The 26065-nt window shown below is 37.1% G+C and overlaps 1 protein-coding gene across 2 annotated transcripts in view; it reads left to right on the forward strand.

The window, feature by feature from the left end:
• Positions 1-26065, forward strand: part of CHIC2 (cysteine rich hydrophobic domain 2) — a 52294-nt gene that overhangs the window by 4292 nt on the left and 21937 nt on the right. Inside the window, exons 1-3 of one of the 2 annotated variants that reach the window (XM_019469776.2) lie at positions 5-504; positions 18905-18959; positions 19108-19263. In XM_019469776.2, coding sequence (XP_019325321.1) covers positions 464-504; positions 18905-18959; positions 19108-19263 — 252 coding nt within the window. In that variant the 5' untranslated portion in view covers positions 5-463. Of the gene's footprint in view, positions 1-4; positions 505-18904; positions 18960-19107; positions 19264-26065 lie in introns of those variants that run through there. The other variant, XM_019469768.2, reaches the window with a different exon arrangement.

Raw genomic sequence — 26065 nt, forward strand, 5'->3', positions numbered from 1 at the left:
TCATTAGGGGGTATAGGCGAGATTGGTTAATATTCTTAAATTATAAAGTTTTTTACTCTTCAGTAGATTTGCCAAAATATAGTGATCATTGTTGAAGACTTTGATTTTTCACAATGATGACAGTGTTAAAGGATTTAATCTAAAACTTAGAATTTAAAAATAGTTTTTAGACCAGTATTTTCTAGCTGATCTATCATTATAACCGACATTATTTGCTTCTGGCTCATTTAATGCCCTCCCATATCAGAATCACACTTGGGGCTTTCCTAGGGCATATATAATCTTTGACTTCTAACTTAAGTCCTGTCAAAGAGGCAAGTTATTTTGCTAAGGTTTGTTTCTAATAATGTTATTCTCTTTTAATTTCACTAAATTATTGTATCTTCATGTACTCTCTTCTGAGGTATAATCTTCCTACCATCTCCACAAATAATTCCTCATTCTTCAGTACCAGTTTTTACCAATGGCTGTGGAACTCAATCTCTTTGCTTGTCTTCATGTCAGGTATGCTGTGGAAAATTGAAAGATTTAGAATGGGGCTTGAAATGAAAAAACTTGGAAACTACTTTGGGGTGCAATAAAATCTTTGCATAGGAGACATCACAAGAACATGTTGACCTTTCAAATGGTAGAGTTAATAAAAAATGGTCTATCTTGAAATGTATCAGTATTCCAAGACTGATACCAGATGCTGTAGTTAGCAACAGGAGATCTGAACGTGATTTTCCCAAAAAATAGAATCACTTCAGTTAAACAAGTTTTTTAACTTCATAGCTTTCACCTTCTCTCCCCCACCCAGCATGATATGTAAGGTGTATTCCATTTTTATTTTATTTTATTTTATTTTATTTTATTTTATTTTATTTTATTTATTAAAAATATTTTTTAATGTTTATTTAATATTGAGAGACAGAGAGAGATAGAGCATGAGCAGGGGAGGGGCATAGAGAGGAGGAGACACAGAATCCGAAACGCTCCAGGCTCTGAGCTGTTAGCACAGAGCCTGACATGGGGCTCGAACCCACAAACCGCGAGATATGACCTGAGCCAAAGTCGGATGCTTAACCGACTGAGCCACTCAGGTGCCCCAGGTGTATTCCATTTTTAAGGATTAAACTTTTGTTCTGAGATTTTTTTTTTAAGACATTATTGATCTTTCTCCATAAGGCTGTGAAGTTGTTTGAAGTCAGGAATTGTGGTTATTAGTTTGTATTTCTCCACTGTTTAATCTAGTGTCTGGAATTTTATGGGTCCTAAAATGTTTGCTAAATAAATGAGATAATTGCATACATCTTTGGATCTTGTCAGAATTGCCAAAGGAGTAACTGTTTTCTTTCCTGAACCTCCTGATGAAGGCAAACAGTGTTTTACAATAGAACTCTTATAAAATCATATTCAAATGATAACTGGCTTCCTTTTTTTTTTTTAATTGATAATTATAAGGAAATTGTAAAATTAAGGTAAGATATTTTTTCCTCAGATTTTTCTTACTCATTATTTCAAAGGAAATTAGTTTGATTTAGAATATAGAGTTGAACATATCTTTGGTAACTAACACAAAGAAAAAGAATGCTAAACACTTTAATTGGATCAGCTACCAAAACTTCTCAGTGGGTAAACTTTCTTGAAGAAATGAGGATTATGGCCGTAAGCTGAAGTTTCAAAATTTTACTGTATTCGAATTTGAAATTTACATGGTGTTTCAGTGTAAACAGTTTAGTGTTGGATTTCTGCCTATTAACAGATGTGAAATTGACTAGTGCTTAAAATTTTATGTGACTAGCTAAGTGCAATACAGGGACTAAATGGTGAAAATTAGTTCTATGAAATTATAATTACTTAAATACTATTCTAGATAACATTACCTTGACTAATAATATTTCTCTAAAGAGTAATATTTTTATTTTGAGAGCTACTCCTAAACTCCAGATTGAGTTTATATTCCTTCATTTATTTATTTATTTATTTATTTTAGAGAGTGCCATCGTGAGAGTGTGGGAGTGGGGGAGAGGGGCAGAGGGAGAGAAAATGTTAAGCAGGCTTCATGCTCAGCATGGAACCTAATACGAAGCTCGATCCCACAATCCTAGGATCATGACCTGAAATGAAATCAAGAGTTGGGTGCTCAACCGAATGAGCCATCCAGGCGCCCTGAGTTTATAGTCCTTATTAGGAATAGGTTAAAGGCCCAGGATCTTTTACTCCCTGTAGTATCTATGCCTGGTTTAGCTTTCTAAGCTATAAAGCTACTTAAGATTTTATTCTCAATAAAATTAGGCTTTAAATATAACATTTAGCAACAGATGCTTTTAAGTATCCTTACTTTAGTATCTTCTGTTTAACATTTTTTTTGTGACTTTTCATAATTTGTTTCAGAATCCATTTATAAAATCAAATCTTAAGCCAGACTTTCACCATTCATGTAGTCTAGCTTAGTCTCAATGCAGATTTCCTTCTTTTTTTTTTATTTGAGAGAGAGAGAGAAACATAGACAGTTCAAGTGGGGGATCGGCAGAGAGAGAGGGAGACACAAAATCCAAAGCAGGCTCCAGGCTCAGAGCTGTCAGCACAGAGCTGACACGGGGCTCGAACTCACAGACTGGGAGATCATGACTTGAGCTAAAGTCTAACGCCTAACTGACTGAGCCACCCAGGTGCCCCTGCCCAATGCAGGATTTCTTCAACTTGCCTGATTATCAGAATCACTGAGAGTATTTTATTTTATTTTTTATTTTAAGGTTTATTAATTCATTTGGGGGTGGGGGGAGGGGTAGAGAGAGGGAGAGAGAGAGAGAATCCCAAGCGGGCTCCATGTAGGCTGCCAGCACAGAGCCTGATGGAGGATTTGAATTCACAGACCGTGAGATCATGACCTGAGCCGAAACCAAGAGTCGGACGCTAAACTGACTGAGCCACCCAGGCACCGAAGAGCATTTTGAAAAATACACATTTTAGGTTCTCCACCAGTCGGAATCTTTAAGGAGAAGAGTCTAGGAATTTTTATTTTCTTTTTAACATTTATTTATTTATTTTGAGAGAGAGATTGCGCACAAGCTGGGGAGGGGCAGAGAGACGGGAGAGAATCCATTCTAAGTAGGCTCTGTGCTGTCAGCGTGGAGCCTGATTCGGGGCTCAACCCCACAAACTGTGAGATCACAACCTGAGCCGAAATCAAGAGTTGGGCACTTAAGCAACTGAGTCACCCAGGTGTCCCTGGGAATTTTTATTTTTAGTAAGAGCTTAGGTAATTCTCATATCAGACACATTTAGAAGCAATTGATGATATGTGGAAAGAGTATGGTCTTTGATGTTAAGCAGATTAGTTTTAATTCTCAGATACTTCCTAACGGTAACCTAACTGTAACCGTTAACATTTTTGAACTTTAGTTTCCTCATCTGCAAAAGGGATAAGTAAGGTCTGCCTCAGAGATTAGGTGTGAGAGTCAGAAATAATTTATCTAATGTCATGTGCCCACAGTAGAAATACAGCAAATTATTACTTATTACATATTTTGATATTTATGCTTTTGTGCACATTTTTGGCTAATATTTACCGTTTTCCTGGAAATCCATATAAAAGGTAACATATGCTTTCCTACTTTAAAACAAGATCCTGGTGGCTCAGTCGGTTAAGTGGGCGACTTCGGCTCAGGTCATGATCTCATGGTTCGAAGGCTCATGAGTTTGAGCCCTGCATCGGGCTCTGTGCTGACAGTTCAGCCTGGAGCCTGCTTTGGATTCTGTGTCTCCCTCTCTCTCTGCCCCTCCCCTGCTCGCACTCTGTCTCTCTCAAAAAAAAAATAAATATGAAAGAAATTAAAAAAATAAAACAAGATCCTGACCATAAATCAGAATTATCTCATTGTGTTGAGGAAACATTTAATCAAAAGCAGATATTATCAGGTTGGTACACAGTCATAGTCTTAGGGGTTCTTGAGTTATTTTGGAGTTTGAGAATCTTCTCTTTTTTAAAAATGTTTTTAAATGTTTATTTGTTTTTGAGAGAGAGAGAGAGAGAAAGAAACAGAGTGTGAGTGGGGGAGGGGCAGAGAGAGAGGGAGAGGTAGAATCTGAAGGGGGCTCCAGGCTCTGAGCTGTCAGCACAGAGCCCAAGGCTGGGCTCAAACTCAGGAACCACAAGATCTGACCTGAGCCGAAGTCGGATGCTTAACCGACTGAGCCATTGAGGCATCCTGAGGATCTTCTCTAAGTGGCACTTTATTTTAAATTTCACATGTGTGGGCTTCTCTTTTCTATATACCTTCTTTATCTAATGGATGAACTGTAGGTTGAGAATGAGACAACCAACATTATTAGAACTATGAATAAAGTAAGAGTAGTTGGTTCTGGGTGCTGGATTTAGATCCTTGAGTTTTAAGATATTTGTTTAATCAGAGAATTTTTTGCTTAATCCTTCATTTTCAGCTGTCTTTTTTTTTTTTTTTTTTAATGTTTATTTATTATTGAGAGAGTGTGTGAGAGAGAGAGAGACAGAGCGTGAGCCAGGGAGGGGCAGAGAGAGAGGGAGACACGGAATCTGACACGGGTTCCAGGCTCTGAGTGTCAGCACAGAGCCCAACGCAGGGCTCGAACCCATGGAAAGTGAGATCGTCACTTGAGCCAAAGTCAGACGCTCAACCAACTGAGCCACCCAGGCGCCCCCATTCTCAGCTGTCTTACTAAAGTTTCCTGATAAGTAGTTTAACAAACATTTATCAGATTTTGTGTTAAGGTGTTATGCGAGACTCTAGGTACATAGTTATGAATAAAACACATAGTTCCTCTGTCCTCCTGGAGCTTACAGTTAAGAGACAAATTATGTCGGAGCACATTGCTGTGAAGGAGCCCGGTAGAGTGCTGTGACTGAAAATAACGTGGTTAGGGAGAAGCTCCCTGAGGAGTAACATTTAGGAAGGGCGAAAGAGTTCTGTGAAGAGCATCCCGGGTGTGGAAAACAGTAAAATAAGTCTGGCTGGCCTGAGATGCTGAAAAGCTACTTGTGAACTGCGGTGAGTGTAGGGAGTTTAAGGGGACGGTGCCTTGAAATGAGGTCGGTGAGGTCCGTAGGGGCAGGAAAGGATGGTAGAGGGATTAGACTGAAACCGAATTCAGAAGGCTTTTGAATGGCGTAGATGAGATACGATGGTGGTGATAGTCTTTTGATAAAGGAGGTGTTACGGTTCTGTCTAGAGGTCATCAAATTTCGCAACTTTCCTGTGAGAGCCGGAAAAAATAGCAGTAACTGCTTTGGCTGTCTCGTTCCCATCTCATTTTCTATTTTGCTTTGTGTTTTTTGTTTTGCTTTGTAAAGAGTGAGGTCGGAGAACTGTGGCTTCCCTGACTGTAGACTCGACTGTCTTGATGACATACCTGCATTTCCTGTTCTGCTGCCACAGGGCAGCTCACGTGCCAAGAGGACAGCCTGTGTCGGAAGTGGAGAGGGGCTTTCCCACAAGATCATAGATTTGGAAGCGAGGAACTTTGTCAGGTCTTACCCTTCAACGACAAGACGTGTGGTGTTTGACAATGATCTATTAGACTGGAAGAAAAGACTGTGCTTTTAAAGTCTTGACACTTAAAGTGAAATTGAGTACACAGTGGATGAAATTTTCTCACAAAGGCCTGGGCTGATGATTTGATTTCTCCTTAAGCTCTTCTCCAGCCTCTCATTTACGTAGGGTCCTACCATCTAAGTAAACCTAAACTTATTTAGGTTAGAGTTGGTTGGACTTTGGGGTAAGCTACCCCTGTTGTTGTTGTTTTTTAGTGTGTGTGTGTGTGTGTGTGTGTGTGTGTGTGTGTGTGTGCTTCCTGCAAGAGCTCCTTTTTTTTTCTCTTTGAATTTGTGTTGTAGTTACAGTGGAGTCCTTGGTTAAGTCTAGTAAAGGAATTCCTGTATACTAACCTTCTTTTTCTGCTCTTTCTAAACTATTCAATTGTAAATGTCACTTGAAATTGATACTTTTGGTAGTTTATACTATAATCCAGTTCAACCACATATTCTTAAATGAACATAATTTATCATTATTTTTGAAATATTTATTTTGAGAGAGAGAGAGAGAGCGAGCATGCTTGTGCAAGAGTGGGGGAGGGGCAGAGAGAGATGGAGAGAGAGAATCCTAAGCAGGCTCTGTGCTGTCGGTGCAGAGCCCTACAGGGGGCTCAGTCTCACTAACCATGAGATCATGACCTGAGCTGGAATCAAGAGCCAGATGCTTAACACACTGAGCCACCCAGGCGCCCCCATAATTTATCATTATTGTGTTGCTCATACAATTTACGTAAGCGTGAAGAATATTCTAACATATGTATAAATTAGATAGTTGAGTTAGATTAATTGAATTCCTATATCATCAGAAGTCAATACCATTAAGTTTAATCAATATATATTACATAACTGCCATTGTTTAACAACATATGTAAACATCTATAAATACTTGAAAATATAATCTTAATAATTGAAAATTAGTAAAATTCTAATGCTAGAATATTATGGAACTATATAGTGATGAGTGAATTAATAAATGATTTAAATAAGTCTTTGATTTCACAAGTTTATTAGTAAAATTGTACTTTCACGGGGGCGCCTGGGTGACTCAGTTGGTTAAGCATCTGACTTTTGATTTCAGCTCAGGTCATGATCTCACACTTCATGAGTTCAAGCCCCACATTGGGCTCTGCACTGGCAGCATAGAGCCTGCTTGGGATTCTCTCTCCCTCTTTCTTCCCCTCCCCAGCATGCACACTCTCTCTCTCTCTCTCAAAATAAATAAACATTTAAAAAAAAAGATTGTACTTTTACAGAGTTGGATGAACCGCAGATATTCAGAATTTGGTCACACAGTTAAAATTTTTAGATGTGTTCTGAGATGCATGTGTATATGTCTCCCAACACCAGGGGTTCTATATCTTCTGGGTAAATAAACACTGCACTTTCAGTTCTGTCCCTTCCTCCTTGAGCCACATTGATATTCTGATGTCTATCGAGACAGCCAGATGAATTTAAAGTGTGGCTTTTATGCATTAAACTGTTAATTTTCTCTATAGTTACGACTTCATCTTCCAAAATAGCTAAAAAACTGATTCCGTTGAACTCAGAGTTCAACATTAGGAAATAAATGTTGTCTTCACTTGCCATCCTCATAACTCCCCATGTGTTCAGTTTGAAAGTTCTAGTTCATATGTTCATAGATCTTGTCATATCAATAGGAAAATAAAATTCTGTGAGTCTAGGTTTGTACAGGTTGAGTGTCTCAAGATCCAGAATAGCCAAAACTGATTTCATAATCTTTTTCCCAAATTAATTTCAACTGCAGTCTTTTTATTCTCAGTTGATGGCAGATCTGGCATCCTATTTGTTTAGATTAAAAACATCTTTGATACATCCTTAAAGTCCCTCTTTCTCTTTCCTTGCATCCAGGCTGTCAAGAAATCATTCATTGGCTCTGTCTTCAAAACATATTCAAAATTCGACCATTTTTTATCATCTCCACTACTGGTGTGAGTTGTCATCGTCTCTCTTCTGCTATACACTTAATTTTTTCCCCCTCCCTCCTTCCTTTGCCTCTCAACCTATACAGTCTTCTTAGTACATCTGACATAGTGATCCTTTGATTGATTGATTGATTGATTTTAAATGGAGCATTATGCTACAGATTTTTTTTTTATGTTTACTTTATTATTTTTGAGAAAGAGACAGTGTGAGCAGGAGAGAAGCAGGGGTGGGTGGGTGGACAGAGGATCCAAAATGGGTTCTGTGCTAACAGCAGAGAGCCCGATGTGGGGCTGGAACTCATGAACCGTGAGATCATGTCCTGAGCTGAAGCTGGGCGCTTAACTGACTGAGCCATCCAGGCGTCCCTTCTGTTTTTTGGTTTTTTTTTACTCTTTTCTAATTATAGTGAAAAACAAAGATTACTTAAAAATTGGAAAGTAATACTTCTCAGTGAAGCAGAAAATAAACTGTCTATAATCAGCAAGAGACCAAGGTCATTTAATATTTTGGTGTATTTGTTTCTAGTCCTTATTAAATTTTTCTTTCTAGGAATCTCTTTTTTAGCTTAAAATAGCAATATATGTTATTATAGAAATTTTAGAAAACTTGAAAATATTAGAAGTGAAATATCACCTATAAGGTAATTGCCTACGGTTAACCACTATTAATATTTTTATGGCTTATCTTTTAAAAATTTTCTCTGTATATGTAAATATTTTTATGAAAAAAATTGAGACCATACTTAAAAGTCTTTTGTATTCTACATTTTTCATTTGACACTAGGAAAATATGCCAGTGTCACTATGGGTTCTTAAAGTATGAAATATGAGACTCTATTAGATTTCAGAGAACAGAATCACTCAGAGGACCATAGGCAGTGGAAACTTATTGTAAGAATGCATGGACACTAAGGAAGACAGGAGACATTTGTCACTGTACAGCCAGGCTTCAAGGAGACTGGAATATTAATATTTTTGGATATAGTGCAATCTGGCTATGAGGTTATTCTGTTATTTTTCTCAATAGCATGTGTCCTGTGCTCCCTGGTCTAATGGTCTATCACAATGACTTACTTTCAGTTGGAGCTTGTGCTGTTGCAGTGTGAACTGGCAGAGAGCTTTTCCCTCTCTTGTTGTATCTGCTTACTGTTGGCCTCAGCTTATTCCTTACTTCTACTTATTCATGGCTTTACTGTATCTTGGCTTCAGTTGAAGCTTCATGTTACCAACTATTGTCTCCTGTGTAGATAGACACCTCGAGAAAGAGGATCAGACTGAATTAGTGAATGTTGTCTAAGTTGGGCGGGTTTGTTGGGCCTCCATCCCACATGCTGCTAGCTAGCCCAGGGATTAGTGGTTCTAAAATCAGATGCCCATTTGTGGTCTAATTCACCAGAGCATAGGGAACTCCTGGTCAGGCACTCAGAGTAACAGACTTCTCTTTAGTATACGTGGTTTTGAGCTACACAGTGTCTTTTCAGATGGATATATTATCGTTAATGTAATTGTAGGACATTTCTAGTATTTGAGAACTTTCACTGTCAAAAATAGCACTGCGACTGAGAAGCAAGGAAAATAAATACAAAACAAGATGAAGCAGTCAGATTCTTGCAGTTCTGTATTTCAAAGACAAAATTCGTCATGAGATCAAAACATGATTCAACTCAAAATAACAGTGCATTAGTGAATTATAAGAGACATTAATGTGAGAAGATATAAGGAACATGGAAGAATTAAAAATGGAGGCAAAAAGGACTGGATTTTTTTTTTTTTTTTTTTTTTTTTTTGAAGTGGGTTCCATGCCCAGCGCAGAGCCCATCATGGGGCTTGAACTCAAGACCCTGAGATCAAGACCTCAGCTGAGATCAAGAGTCGGATGCTTAACTGACTGAACCATCCAGGTGCCACGGATATATATTTTTTAAGATTTTATTTTTAAGTAATGTTTACACCCAGTATGGGGCTCTAACTAACAACCCTAAGATCAAGGGTTGCATTCTCTGAGCCAGCCAGGTGTCCCAAGACTGGATATTATATAGGCTTGAACTATAGAAAAGGTTGAAATGCATTCAGAAAAACTGTTGATTAGTGAACCCAAACTTTTTTTATGTTTTTTTTTTATGTTTACTTATGATAAGTTACCTAGTTAATACCAAATAGATTCATATAGAAAAAAATTATAATGGTATTGTATATTATGAAACGCTTTTAAAGTATTTATTTAGCAACTATAGTACATCTGAAAATTAGATCTTATTTTAAGAAACAACAAATAAAACGTTTAACTCTCATACCAAAATAACGCTCTAGAAAACTTGATTATTTGTTAACATATTTGTGCCAACTGTAATTATTTTCTTCTGATACATTTCTAGAGGGAGAATTACTGGGTCAAAAGGTATGTGTATGTTTTTGACTCTTACAAATTGTACTCTGAAGGTTTCTGTTATTTTGTAAGTTTTTTTTCTTTACAATTAAAGTCATAGTGTATGTGCAGCTTTGTATTTTTTTACTTAATAGTATTGTATATGTATCTCCTATGTTAGTTGTTTGCAAACTTCATTTTTAATAGTTGTCTAATATTCTGTTATATTGAGATACTAAAAGTTACTTAACATTCCCATAATGTTATTATGTTTATTTTTCTCTATTGTGAATAAAGTTTCAGGGAACTTGTTTATGCCTGTTATTTTATCCACGTTAGATTATTTTTCTTTCTTTTTAAATTATTTATTTTTTTATTTTATAGAGAGAGCAAGCAAGCATGTGAGCTGGAGAGAAGTGGAGGGGGAGAGAGAGAATCCCAAGCAGGCTCCACGCTTAGCTTAGCTTGATCCCGCTACCCTGGAATCATGACCTGAACCGAAATTAAGAGTCAGATGCTCAACCGACTGAGCCACCCAGTCACCCCTCAGATTATATTTTAGGTTAGAGTACTGAAAAAGAAATTACTGGGACAAAGGTTTAAATGTTTGTAATGCCAAATTGATTTCTAGAATGGTTATAATTAATTAATTAATTTTATTTATTTATTTATTTATTTATTTATTTATTTACTTTATTTTTGAGAAAGAGTGTGTGTGGGGGGGAGGGGCAGAGAGAGAGAGAGAGAGAGAGAGAGACCCACACACTCAGAATCCGAAGCAAGCTCCAGGCTCTGATCTGTCTGCACAGAGCCTGACATGGGGCTCGAACCCACGAACCATGAGATCATAACCTGAGCCAAAGTTGGATGCTTAACCGACTCAGCCACCCAGGCACCTCTATTTACTTTTTTAAAGAGTTTATTTGTAAGTAATCTCTATACCCAGTGTTGGGCTCAAACTCACAACCCCAAGATCAGGAGTTGCATGCTCTACAGGAGCCAGGCAGGTGCCCCTGGTTGTAATGACTTAAAGTTTCATTAGCAGTGCATGGTATTTTCTATCTTAAGACCTCTTGACAAATAGTTTTTTGTTGTATTCATATATTAGTCTTTGTAGATAACTGAATTAAGATGCCACCCACCCTGAATCATATCTTTTGAAATTATTGTTACTTGCAGCTTTTTTTTTTGTCTTTAATCACAGAATTAATTTTATTTTATTTTTTAATTTTTTTTTTATTTTTTATTTTTTATTTTTTAATATATGAAATTTACTGTCAAATTGGTTTCCATACAACACCCAGTGCTCATCCCAAAAGGTGCCCTCCTCAATACCCATCACCCACCCTGCCCTCCCTCCCACCCCCCATCAACCCTCAGTTTGTTCTCAGTTTTTAACAGTCTCTTATGCTTTGGCTCTCTCCCTCTCTAACCTCTTTTTTTTTTTTTTCCTTCCCCTCCCCCATGGGTTTCTGTTACTTGCAGCTTTTTTGGATCAATACAATGTTAGGTTATTAGGCTTGAAGGCAGTTCAGCTTCCTACCCATTGCTCTTCTTTCAAGCATATCAAATTGGCATTGTAGAAGACGAAATTTGGCCTTTTCAGTACTGTCCAGAGCCAATTGTCCTTTGATTTAGAATAAAGGAAATTATATTTTGCCATATTTAAAGACTTTAAACTTGGAGGAGCATAATGGATAAAAGTAAGTAATTTATAATAAAAGCAGTAATTTATAATGTGGTCAAGTTAAGCTGAAACATATAACTCATTTTCATTGCTAACAGACCCCACTTCCTGGCAAACTTAAAACCCCCTGAAACTGGAACTAAGGTAACATCAAAATTAAGTGATCTAGGTCACATCAAAACCATTTAAGATACTTTGCAGTTATATTAACAAACATGAAGTGCGACTTTTCTTACTTAATAAAATAAGATGATTTTCTTAAAACTTTATCTGACGGTATTGCTTTGGTTGGCCTAGAATTAAACAAACAAACAAAAATCAAAGCAGAACTCAAAGACATTGCTAAGGAGTTATTTGCTGTAGCCTGTGCCAAATAGGACATTGCCCACTCTAGGGATGCCTGGGTGGCTCGGTTGGTTAAGCATTGGCTCTTGATTTTGGCTCCGGTCATAATCTCACAGTTTGAGTTTAGGCCCCGCCCTGGTCCGTGCTGACTTTGAGGAGCCTGCTTGTGATTCTCTCTCACCCCCCTGCCCCTCCCCCATTCGCGCTCTCTCAAAATAAATAAACAAAGAAAAAAAGACATTTGCCAACGTAATACTGAAGCTTTTTGCTGGGAGAAAGTATGCTCTGTGGAGGAGGACTTGCTGAAAAGACTTGTTTTCAACTAGTCTGTTGAGTGGTCTCATCAGTAAAGAAATGTAAAGTCTGGATCGTAGTAGTTTGAATATTGGATGGAAGGTGAGATAAAGATAGTGAATATAAGGACTCTTTCAAGACATTGGATGAGGAAAGAAAAGAGGTGGATGCCGTCATTCACTGAGGGAGAAGAACATAGGGATTCAGATTCTCAGGCTGGGTAGACATAGGCAGGTTTGTAGGATATGTGTCAGGAGCCAAACGAGAGGGAGCAATAGAGCGGATTACAGAGGAGACTGGGGGAGATGCAACCAGGAGCAGATGGTTTAGCTTTTGGGAAGCTTGCCTGCGTTGAGACAGATGGTAGATACTGAAGACATAGGTAAATGTGACTGGGATAAAGACAACAGTCTTCATCCGTAGAGAGTTAGGATGTGTGTCCTTAGAGAGTAGGAAGGTGTACAGAAAAGATTTAACATAGTAGGCTTGAGATCGCTGTCCTTAGAAATACTTGCCTATACTGTCGGCTCTTGGCTGGTGTCTGGGAACTTGAACTTTTGGAAAGTTCCCAGTGTTCCCAAACTATTTGAGAATGGTTTACTGAGCCTAAACTATTTGAACAAACAGTGTGGTTTATGCTGAACACCTGCTTTCCTTCTGGGAATCTGGAATTCTGGTGTATGCTAAGCAGAGGGTACATTCTATCAGTTCCCGATAAAAGCCTTGGGCAGTGAATCTGTAGTGCACTTTCCTGGTAGACAGTATTGTACACATGTTGTCAAAACTAGTTGCTGGAGGAATTAAACGCATCCTTGTGTCTTCACTGAGAAGAGACTCTTGCAAGCTTGTTACTGGTTTCCTCTGGACTTTGCCCTATGTGCCTTTCCCCTATGTGCCTTTTCCCTGTGCTGATTTTGCTTTTTATCCTTTGCTTTGAGTACAACTATGTACTGAGTCATGTGAGTCATCCTAGTAAATCATCAAACCTGAGGGTAGTTTTGTGGACCTCCAACAAAGGGGGTGACCTGGAAGGCTGAAAATGATGGTTGAGACTTAGAACAGTGTGGCAGAAACAGAAGTCATGGCATCAGAGGAAGAGAGAAAAATGGTATGGAAATTTGCAACAAAGAGTTAGTAGAATGTAGATTCAGCTCTTGTTTTGGAAATTAATTAATTTATTCAGCAAGTATTTATTGACTATCAGGCATTGGGGTATAATTAAGAAACCATACTTACCTATAAACAACTCATTATTTATCAGAGTAGGGAGTTAGGCCTGTAAACATAATTATAATAAGGTACGGTAAGGACTGTACGGGAGAGAATGTAGTCAAGTATTACTGGAACCTGGAAGATGGGGAGTCTGAAAGGTGGACTTTGAGGAAATAAGCTATCATTGAGAATTTCTAGGAAAGAGTGTCATTCCAACAGGATTTTTGGTTATACTCAAGAAGAAAAAAAAATTTTTAAAGAGAAGATAGAAGAAGATATCCAGGTTAGGGATACCAGAGTTAAATATTAAAAGGAGTTTGGAAGAGGAGTGGTCTATCAGGAAAGGGAGATTCTGAATTGGATAAACATGACAGTGCAGGGTAACAGATTAGAATGGCTCACACTCTGACTTATGGCTATAGAATTGTAAGAATGAAAAACGAAACAAACAAACAAAGAAAGAATTGTAAGAATGAGGGGACAGTGAAATTGAAGAAGGGATAGGAGCAAAACAAACCTATTTGAAGATTTCATTTAGATTTAAGTGTTGGGCTCACCTGGCTGGCTTAGTTGGAAGAGCGTGCAACCCTTGATGTCGAGGTCATGAGGTGCAGAGATTGCTTAAATAAACAAACAAACGAACTAAATAGATTTAGGTGTAAAGTTGCTGTCTCTCCAAAGCTTTACTAAGTATATTACACGAACTTTCAAAATTACCTCAAATTACATAAGAGTAAAAATCAACCTTGTACATGCTTGCTTTTTAAAATTAAAAAAAAAAAACTGTATGTCTTCTGTTGTAGGACCTTGTTTTCTTGAAGTATTACATAGAAGGTTGTCGGTGGTTGTGATTTGAGTGAATTGTCTTTTCTCCAACTGCACTTGGAGACTTGGAGACCCGTAAACTTGTAAAATAGGCTAAGTTTAATATATTTTATCTTGTTATATTTGCCATTCTTTGAAAAAATTTTAAATATTTTATCAGTTCTGAAGCCGTGAGTATTTTAACCGTAATTGAGGAAAAGGTCTTTTAGGTAATAGGGATAGATGTCGATATAGCACGTCTGCATTTTCTTTAATTCCATCTGGTGGACTGACAATAAGTATTGAGGGGTAAATGAGACAGTTGTTGGTAGCGCTTTGTTAATGCTTACTTTCTTTTTTATGTCATCTCTCCCTCTTTCCTTCTACTTTCCCCTCCCCACTTTTCCTTACATTTTCCTCTCTCCTGCTTTTATTGCCAGGAGACCTGTTAAAATTAACAACCATTGTGTATCTCTACCAGTAACATTCAAAGCTAGAAAAACAACTATTAAAATAATATGCTTTTAGTTTTTAAGGTATAAATGGTAGTGCAAATATTTTTAAATGAATCATTTTTTTCTTTGTTTACATAATGCTGGTTAGTTAACTTTCAGCCTCTTATAATTTTTTTGTTTATTTTGAGAGAAAGTGAGCAGGGGAATGGGGCTGAGAGAGAGAGAGAGAGACAGAGACAGAGACAGAGACAGAATCCCAAGCAGGCTCTGCACTGTCAGCACAGAGCCCAACGTGGGGCTCAGAGTCACAAAACTGTGAGATCATGACCTGAGCCAAAATCAAGAGTCGGATGCTCAGCTGAATTAGCCACACAAGTGCCCCTCTTGTTAATATTTTTTTTTTTAAATAAAGCAGGACCGGGGGTGCCTAGGTGGCTCAGTTGGTTAAGTGTCCGACTGCGGCTCAGGTCATGATCTTGAGGTTCGCGAGTTCAGGCCCCATGTTGGGTTCTGTGCTGACAGTTGAGAGCCGGGAGCCTGCTTCAGATTCTGTGTCTCCCTCCCTCTCTCTCTGCCCCTCCCCCACTCATGCTCAGTCTCTCTCTCTCAAGAATAAATAAACATTAAAAAAAAAAATTTTTTTTTAAATAAAGCAAGACTGTCACTTCAAAACAACTGATAGCATTTGTTGTCAGTAATAAAATTCTAGCTTTCAGTATGAAAATTAGAACTTTGGAAAACTTGTATCTGTCACTGTGAACTTGACAGCTTCCCAATACTTAAAAGACCTTTCTGATGAGATCAGTGGTTCTATTAATGAGTGTGATGATTCTAACATCATACAATGAAGTGTGTCAACATTTGGAGTATCTGCATAACTCAACTTAGTAATATTTCCATTTCCAAGGGACAAATGCATGAAGTTATAAAATCAGGTGTAAGTAAAGCCTTCAAAAGGCAAAATATATCAGCGGAATTTTATGTAACAAAGTATTAAAAGTTTATCGATATGGTTTCAATTTCCTTCTTGCAAAAAAACAGTTAAGAAACTACCACGTGTTGAGTTTTTTGTATACAATCAAAGAATGATATGTACAGATTTCCAAATGCCTATCTGGTGAAGCCTAAGTTTCCTTTTAAATATCAACCAAAAGAGCATATCACAACAGTTTGAATGCACAAAGAAATGTGAGAATCCACCTGTCTTCCATTGTCAGATATTAAGGAGATGTAAAAATGTAAAACAATACTTTTCTCTCTAAAATTTTTTTTGAAAAAGTTGTGTCTCATTAAAATGTTATATTTGTTAGCATATACTAGGTTCTTTTATGAATAAGTTTTAAAAATGTTTTGATGCCTCAGTTCTAATGCCTAATCCAAAATACTGGTAAATATAAACCACATAAACTTAAGCTTTTTGAGGTCCTCAAGGATTTAAGAGAGCAAAGAGGTCCTGACCAAACCTTTGAATTCCCCTGTAGCAGAGAACTAATTTCCAAATGGAGATGAAGAAGGGGCGCTTGATTATCATGGCTCATTCTCCTGGTAATCATGAGTACTGGATTTGAATATTAAATGACTTGTTTAGAGACTTTAAAAGAGAAAGCACAGTTGGGGTTCATTCCTGTTGGGCTGGGGAGACTTCAAGGGCTTCAAGCACAGGATTTTCTTTACCCTCCTTCCAGGTATTGTTGTTCTGTGGATGGGAAACACGAGCCAAGAGGAATGGAAAAATCATCAGCCCCAAGTTAATGGCTGATAGAAAAACTAAGCACTCCCATATAGTGTTAATCATGTCACTGGGTAATCTTTTCTTGGGACATTCTTTGGGGGGTGAGATGAAGGAAGAGGCAGGTTTACTATCTGTTCCTAAGATAAAACCTAACAGAAGGTATGACTAAAGAGGAACTGAGTGAATATCCTTGGAGCTACCAGTTCTTACTGGAAGAATAACAAGCCTGACTTAAAAGGAGCCCTGACCTGCAGGAACAACAGGACAATTTATTACTGGTTGTGCTCCCTGGGCAAAGCATCAATACTCAGCCACTTAGCCAATAAGGAAATACTTAGCCTCTAGAAAGAAAGGAAATTGGGGTTTAAACTCACGCTGGACTGTTCCCTTCAATTTAGCATATTACCTGGCAGTAAAGTGTAGATATTCACTAAAATAATTGAATCTGGGTTAAATGTTTAATGATTGGGATGAAAGGGGGAGGCTTTTCTATTTAGGGGACTTGGAGTAATCTGGTGGTTGCTTCTCTAAAAAATTTTCAAAGACCAATTGGAAGGAGATGGTTAATTGCAATAATAAACGTGGTTGAAATGGGAACTACTGATTGAAAGCAAGAACCATCAGACCAAGGGAGATAATACTTCAAGAGATGGAAATTTATAATTTATACTCACTGAACATTTGTTGAATGTCCTCTTCCCTAAGGGAAATAGATGAAAAGGAAGTACATTATGTAGACGCCTCACTGAGAGCTATCATTGAACACTTCACAGTGACTTCTTCCTCATGCCAGGACTTTTGAGGTTGGAAGTGAGTTATCTGTTGGGGCTTTTTCAAGTAAAACCACATTGCTCTGAGGGCCCTGCATAGACAGAAAATAGATTTAACTCAGAGTCTTTCAGTCTTAGAATGGCATTAATGCCAGGATTATGTGCAATACCAATAATTGCCAGTTTATGTTTAGTACGAAAAGAACTTTGGCTTGGACTTAGGTAGTTGGGTTGTAATCTATTTTGTAAACAGTATCCATTATTTATAAAGACAGATTGATATCATTTCAATGCTTCTATAAAATAATGTATGAATTACTTACGATAACGATAAAATGGTCTCCGAGGCCACCATTCGCACGTAGGGAAATCTAGATGATGATGCAGACCACACAACCTGACCCACAGAAGTGTTTTGTTTGCCTTGCACGGTACTTTAAAGATGGGAAATTTTACATAGAAATCTAGTTTTCCAACTCTTCTTAAAGACAAATCATACAATTTTTCAGACGTGGGCCTGCATTCTAGTAGGACCATAATCAGCTGGATCTGTCCCATGACACCATACACACACACGTTCTGTATACCCTCCTCTTGGCCAGTCTCCACCACTCCTTACTGCTTTCGCATGGCTCACCTTATTTGATTTTCCTGTTTGGCTCTACTGATGGTTAAGTTAGAAGTCTCATCTGGCCAGCTGTTTCACACAGACTATCCTAGGGGATCCTTCTTACTAGTGCCAGCTACCTGAAGTGCAGTATTGTGTATTTATAAGGGTCGTTAAGACAGCGAATCTTAAAGGTTCTCATCACAGGAAGAAAATAATTGTAACTATGTAAGGTGATAGATGTTAACCAAACTTACTGTGGTAATCATTTCACAATATATACATGTATCAAGTCATGTTGTACACCTTAAACTAACGCAGTGTTAATATGTCAATTATATCAATAAAAGTGGAAAACATTTTGGCTTCAGGATCCAAGTTATCATTTTTAAGTATCTCACTTTTTATTTCCAGGTGCAATCTGCTATTACCAATGTGTCCATGAGTATTTTATTCTTTCCTAATGACTCATACAAAGAAATAGTCAAGTGCCCAGTCCAATCTCATGATTTTTGCAGACATTTAAAAGCTTAAACATATTGAAATGTACTACCTCAGTTCTATTTCTTTGGGGGTATATGCATATAGCAGGTGTCCTCGTACTTGAAAGTTTAATTAGCCAGGGCAGCTGTCACATCGTCCAGGTGTTTTTAGCATTCTCTGGTTGTAATGGCAGTGGCGATGTGATCTCAGAAAATGCTAACTGATCAACTTGCATTCTTAGACATGTTTCTGCTTTATTGAGTGCTGACAAGTGCTCTTGACCTAAAAAATAACTAATAGCAGAGGTTGTGGCTTTCTATTACTTAGTTGGAAGAATCTCAGTAATTTTGGCAACATTGGACAGTTGTGTTGTTTCTCATTACATTAATATTTGACTTACAAAGAGAGCCCCAAAGAAGTCATTTCTTTCTGTATTTTTAGCCTCTTATACAAAAGTTTTGATTCAGCTGCTAAAATTGCTTGTTGCATTTCATAAGTTTTTGCTGATTACAATGTTTTTGTGTCTCAAACTTCCACTGTTACTCTGTATATCAAGTTGCATCTATTTACTTGACCTTTGATTAAGTTAAATGGTCTGTTTTTTTTTTCAACAATGACATGTAATAACATATTTCTCTTCTTTTTTTAAAAACTAGATTTGGACTGAGCAACAAATTTGAATCAGAATTCCCTTCTTCGTTAACTGGAAAAGTGAGTGTCTATCGTTTACTTAGGTACTATTTATATACCTCAAAAGTAGAGTCTTTTCGTAACAAATTAGAAAAAATAATTATGCCAATGAGACATGTTTCTTGACATTAATATTGCAGTGTTGTTATTTCTTAAAATTTTTCTTTAGGTAGCTCCTGAAGAATTTAAAGCCAGCATCAACAGAGTTAACAGTTGTCTTAAGAAGAACCTTCCTGTTAATGTACGTTGGCTACTTTGTGGCTGCCTTTGTTGCTGCTGCACATTAGGTTGCAGTATGTGGCCAGTTATTTGCCTCAGTAAAAGAGTAAGTTGAATTAATATATTTTAATTTAAATTTAGAAGTAGATAAGCAAATCTTTCATTTACCTACTTTTTATTTTTGTATTGAACGAATCCCACCGTTGAATACGACAACAAAAATAATCTGATCCAGTAGAATGATTAAGTACATTATGGTATGTCCATAATGTCATATTAAATTTAATTATATGTTATATCTGTAATTTTTATGATCTAGGAAAGTACCTAAGAGTAGAGTAGAGTACGGCATTCTCCCTCTACGTATACATTAGTGGTGGTATAGCATAGTGATTGAGAATGCCGGGTGCAGCTCTACCACTAATCTCTGTGGCCCTAGGCACATTTCCTAACCTTTTTAAAATCTAGCTATCTTATGTACAAAATGACAGTATTCACCTAACTACTTGAATAGGATTGTGGCAAGTATAAAGTGAAATAGTATATGGAAAGCTATTAACTAAGTAGCTCAAAGCGTCTAATAAACATTGACTAATGGCGTGATTACTAAAATGTAAGATAGTACCAACAGATGAAATAACATGGTTACAATGTTTGTTTCTCGTTGGTCAGATTATGGGGAATTCTGTTTTCTTTTGAAGAAATTTGGTGGCTTTTTTTTTCTTTTGTATTTTACAAGTTTCCTGAGATGAGTACATAGTGATTCTGTAATCAGGAAAAAATGATCTAAAGAGTCATAATTTTGACTAAGATATGGATAGAGATATGGCAAATTGTTAAGGATGGAATGCATTACATTTTTGTTAAGGTTTTTAAAAAGTATGGTAACTATATGTATAAAAATGAAATCCTGTTAAGTTGAAATTGAATGAGTGGTTTTATGTGGCTGCATTTCATTTTGTCGTCAAATAATGATAGGGAATATGGAAAAGCAAATTCAGTTTGTCCCTTGATTTCTGTTATAAAAATAAGCAGTATATTCCTAATGAGAAAGAATTTTAGCTAGTACATTTTATTGATAGGAAGGAGATAATGCCTTTGTGATAGAATTAATTTTGTAATATTTACTGTAATATCTGTAATACTCATTTTTTCTCCAAGAATATTTCTTCTTTTCCTTCTTGTATTTCTGACCAGATCATCTTCAGACCACAGAATGGTGTTTTTGTTTGTTTGTTTGTTTGTTTGTGTTTTTTTTGGTTTCGTTTTGTTTGTTTTTAATCTTTGGTTGTCCCTTGATCCATGATCAAATTTGCAGCCCTTGGAGGTTAGATCCTCTTACTTCCGCCTCCTGTTTGGGATGTTTTCATTATTTAAATGACTGCTGTATCTCATTTTGGTTGGCAATTTACTGCTGTTTAACTCAGGGAATCATAAGAATTTTCTTATTTTAGAAATCTACGTATTTAAAATGTAGTTTTTTTTTTGTTTTTGAGGTTTTGAGATCCTTTGTTTTTTACCTTTTAAACGAGAAAACAAGACATTGCAATGTGTGTACAGTGTAGGGTTTAGAAAACAAAACTAAACTTCCTACTCTTTTCCATGTGTTTTTAGCAACATAAATCATTTTGTTAAAAACATTTATTTATTTTTGACAGACAGAGAGAGGCAGAGCATGAGCAGGGGAGGGGGAGAGAGGGAGGGAGATACAGAATCCGAAGCAGCCTCCAGGCTCTGATCTGTTTGTTAGCACAGAGCCTGACACGGGGCTTGAACTCTCAAACTGAGAGACCACAACCTGAGCTGAAGTCAGACACTCAACAACTGAGCCACCCAGGCGCCCCAACATAAGTCATTTCTTAGATGCTTTCATTAAATTCTTATTTGAGACATAAGGTAGATTGCTTTTTTTAGGTTATTCTCATCTGTAGTTTCAGAAAGTACATTTTGTTCAACAATGTAGTATTCAGTCCAAGGTCTTAATTTTATATGGACTTTACTATCTAGTGAGTGCAAACAAATACGATTACCGCTTTTAAAAAAGCCGTGCATTTCCTTGTCTCTGATGTAAAGTATTACATACCCAGGGAGAGAGTGACACTTCATGCATGTATGAAGGTGCTTTGTACAATGGGAGCAGGATAATTTAGAGCAGGGATTTTTGACTTTTATTTGTCGTGGACTCTTTTTGTGTTCCGGGGAAGCCTATGAACCCTCTCTTAGAATGTTTTATTTGTATTTTAAAAGATTTAATGTATTTAAATGTATGAAATGAAATATTTAATGTATTTTAAATGTAGGAAATGAAATACACAAGTTATAAAGTTTCCTTATAACTTTCATTATCGAAGGGCTAAAATCCCTCAAATATATTACTTATAAATATTTATTAATGCATACAAAATAAGATAGCAGAGGATCTATGGTAATACGATGTGATAGGAAAAACCTATGATATCTGTGAGTGATGGAAGTACAGGTCCTGTTTAGTCTACCACAGATAGTTGCATACATTCATGACCTAAGGAAACTATACCACATTTCAGTTAGAGGTTAGTGAAAATGAAGACGAATCTTTGTTTCATCTACTTTTCATGGAGTCCTAGAATTCTATCTAGGTATTTCATGTTAAGAACCCTTGATTGAGATACTAGTATAAATAAAGGCTAAAACCCTGCCTGATTGTTAGCCACTGAACCTTTCCTCTGTCTTCATTTGTGAGGTGGTATTGGTTAGAATTGTCTTGGGGCGCCTGGGTGGCTCAGTCGGTTAAACGTCCAACTTCGGCTCAGGTCTTGATGTCACAGTTTGTGAGTTCGAGTCCTGCATCGGGCTCTGTGCTGACAGCTCAGAGCCCGGAGCCTGCTTCAGATTCTGTGTCTCCCTCTCTCTCTCTGCCCCTGCCCTGCACACGCTCTGTGTCTCTGTCTGTCAAAAAATAAATAAACATTAAAAACAAAAATTAGAATTGTCTCCGACTCTTAAGTCGAATCAGGACCAAAGGCATACTTTCTGTGCAGCTCAGTGTTTCCACCTTCATGACATTATTCAATAATTTGGATTATTAGATTTCTGCATTGCTTTGTATTTTTTTATTTTATTTTTTTCTTTTTCTATTATTATTTTTTTAATTTACATCCAATTTAGTTAGCATATAGTGCAACAATGATTTCAGGAGTAGATTCCTTAAGATTTCTGCATTGCTTTTAAATCCATCTCCAACTAAGTACCCCTTTGTATCAGTTGACCTTCCTCTGGAGACCTTGTTTTCAATCTGCATTATTATTATTATTCCTTTCAAATTACCTTTCGTTTTAAAAACAAACCTCCATAACCTATCTTTGAAAATTATTTAATATACAGCAGAATTTACTCTTTTTGATGTAGATCAATGATTTTTGACAAATGCATAGAGTAGTATACTACCACCACAACCAAGATACATTACGGTTCTCCAGAAAACTTCCTTGTGCTGTTCCTTTGTAGTCATACCCTTTTCAGCTCTTCAACCCTGACAGCCACTGATCTGTGTGCTATCCCTACAGTTTTGCCTTTTCAGGCATGTTATATAAATGGAATTATGCAGTATATGTAGCCTTTTGAGTGTGGCTGTTTCCTTTAGCTAGTGCATTTGAGATTCATCTATTTTGTTGCATGTATCAGTAGTTTATTTACTTATTTATTTTTGCTGAGTAGCATTCCATTGTATGGATGTGTCACAATTTGTTTATCCACTCACCAGCTGAAGGGACATTGTGTGGTTTACACAATCCAGTGTGGATTGTGTAATTGGTTTCCACAATCCAGTTTTTGGTGATTTTGAATAAACTTACTGTAAATGTTCACATGCATATTTTTCTGTGAACGTAAGTTTTTATTTTTAGGAGTTGGGTGGCTGGATCCTACAGTAAGTGCATGCTTGATTGTATAGGAAACTTCCAAATTGTTTTCCAAAGTGGCTGTACCGTCTTACATACCAGCCAACGATATATGAGAGTTCCGGTTGCTCGGCATCTTTACCAGGACTTAGTATTGTTAGTTTTAGAAATTTTAGTCGTTCTCATAGATGTAGTGCATCTCATTCTGGTTTTACTTCCTATTACCCTTGTGACTAATGGTATTAAACACCTTTTAATGTGCTTATTTGCCATTTGTACCTCTTTGTTAAAGTGTTTATTCCAATATTTTCCCATTTTGTTGTTGTTTTTGTGTTTGAAAGAGAGTGAGTGAGCAAGAGTGGGGGAGAGGGGCAGAAGGTTAGAGAGAGAGAATCTTAAGCAGGCTGCACTGCGTGGCGTGGAGCCCAACGCAGGGCTCGATCTCATGACTGTGAGATCATGCCCTGAGCCAAAATCGAGAGTTGGGTGCTTAACTGAATCAGCCACCCAGGCACCCCCAAATATTTTGCCCGTTTTTAAATCGTTATTTTTTAGGATTCCTGGGTGGCTCAGTCAGTTAAGCATCTGACTTCAGCTCAGGTCATGATCACAGTTCGTGAGCTCATTAGTTCGAGTCCCTCATTAGGTGACCTCGTGCCCTGCTTCTGGTGAGCACGAGCCCTACTTAGGGTGAGCCCCACTTCTCTCTCTTGATGCTTTTCATGGGATTCTTTTTCTCTCTCTCTCAAAAATATTTTTTATTGTTGAGTTTTGAGAATTTTTTATATGTTTGGAGTGTAAGTCCCTTGTTAGGTATGTAGCCATATATATTTTTAAATGCTTTTTCTAAATATTAAAAAAAAGTTAAAAGAGGAGTGTCTCTGTGGCTCAGTCTGTTAAGTGTCCCAACTCATGGCTCAGGTCATGAGTTGAGCCCCTTGTGGGGCTTTATGATGACAGCTCAGCCTGGAGCCTGCTTCGGATTCTATGTCTCCCTCTCTCTGCCCCTCCCTCGCCCACACACACTGTCTTTCTCTCAAAAAATAAACATTGAGAAAATTCTTTTAAATGGTTTTTCTTTTTTTCTTTTCTTTTATTTTTGGGAGAGCACAAATGGGGGAGGAGGAGAGAACGGGGGACAGAGGATCCGAAGCAGGCTCTGCACTGACAGGCTCACAGCAGCGGGCCTGATGTGGGGCTCAAACTCACAAATTGTGAGATCATGACCGGAGCCAAAGTTGGAGGCTCAATCGACTGAGCTACCCAGGTGCCCCCAAATATATTTTTCCAGTCTGTGGCTTGTCTTTTCATTCTGTTAATGCCTTTGGCAGAGCAAAAGTTTTTGAGTTTGATGAAGTCTAATTTATCAATATTTAAAAAATGGGTTGTGTGTTTGGTGTTCTATCTAAGAATTCCTTGCCTAAATCAAGGTCACAAACTTTTTCTCCTATAGATCTCTTCTGTATTTTACTTTTAGATCTATGACCCATTTTGAGTCAATGTTTGTGTAAGTGTGAGGTACAGGTCTGAGTTCATTTTTTTTTTGTATATAACTACAGGTTTTCCAGTACCATTTTTTGAAATGACTGTGTTTTCCTCATTAAATTGCCATTACACATTGACAAAAGTCAGTCGACCCTATTTACATGGATCTATTTTTAGACTCTGTTCTTTAGATCTTCGTGTGTCTGTCTTAATTTTAATACCACATGATCTTTACTATAGCTTTCTAGTAAGTCTTGAAATTAGATAGGGTGGCTTCCAAACTTGTTCTTATTTTTCAGGATTATTTTGGCTATTCTGATGTTTTTACTTTCTATGTAAATTTTAAACTCAGCTTGCCAGTACTGTGTCTGAAATTTTTTTTGATTGGGATTAAATCTGTAGATCAGTTTTTGGGAAGCCTTGAACAAGTCTTCCACAGCATGAACATGGCATAACTCTTCAATTATTTGGATCTTCTTTGGTTTTTTTCATTAGTGTTTTGTAGTTTTTTGCATTGCATATAGATCATACACACATTTTGTTAGCTTTGTATGTATTTCTTTGTGCATAGTGTTATTGTTAATGGTAGTTTTTTAAGTTTATTTTTGAGAGAGTGAGAGCTTGCATGGGGGAGGAGGCAGAGAGAGAGAGAGAGAGAGGGAGGGAGAAAGAGAGAGAGATAATCCCAGGCAGGCTCTGCACTGTCAGCATGGAGCCTGTTGCAGGGCTTGAACTCATGACTTGTGAAATCATGACCTGAGCTGAAATCCAGGCTGACTGAGCCATCCAGCCACCCCAATGGTATCATTTTTTAAATTTTGATTTCTAGTTGTTCATTGCTAGTACATAACAACTACAATTGATTTTTGTATATTAACACTGTGTTCTGTGACCTTGCCAAACTCACTTATTAAATTCCAGGAATGTTTTTCTAGATTCCAGGGGATTTTCTATGTAGAAAATAACCAAACATGTTGTCTGAGGATAGTGACAGTTTTATTTCTTGGCTTCTAATCTGCATACTTCTTATTTATTTTTCTCTCTTTTTTTCCCACTGGGCAAGACTTCCAGTAAAATGTTGAATAGGAGTGATGAGAGTGGACTCTTAGCTTCAGTCTTGGTTTTCTCTATTGTTTTTCTGTTTTCGATTTCATTGATCTTTGCTCTTATTTTTGTTATTTTGTCTCCTTGCTTTGGATTTCATTTATTATTTTTTTAGTTTCTTAAGATTGATGCAGAAGACATTGATGTGAGAACTTCCTTTTTTCTGATATAAGCATGTAAAGCTGAAATTTTTCTCTAAAGCACTGCTTTGCTTGCATTCCATATTTTACTTTCATTCAGTTCAAAATATGTTATGATTTTCCCTGAAACTTCCTCTTTGATTTATGTATTATTAAGAAATGTGTTATTTAACTTACAAATATGTAGGAATTTTCCAGACACCTTTCTGATACTGATTTCTAGTTTAATTCTGTTGTCAGGAAATATACTTTGTGTAATTTCATTTTCTTAATGTGTTAAGTTTTACTTTAGGGCCTCAAG

The sequence above is a fragment of the Panthera pardus genome, unplaced genomic scaffold (assembly GCF_024362965.1).
Source record: "Panthera pardus isolate Hobbes unplaced genomic scaffold, ASM2436296v1 HiC_scaffold_13, whole genome shotgun sequence".
In the NCBI taxonomy this organism is placed as follows: domain Eukaryota; kingdom Metazoa; phylum Chordata; class Mammalia; order Carnivora; family Felidae; genus Panthera; species Panthera pardus.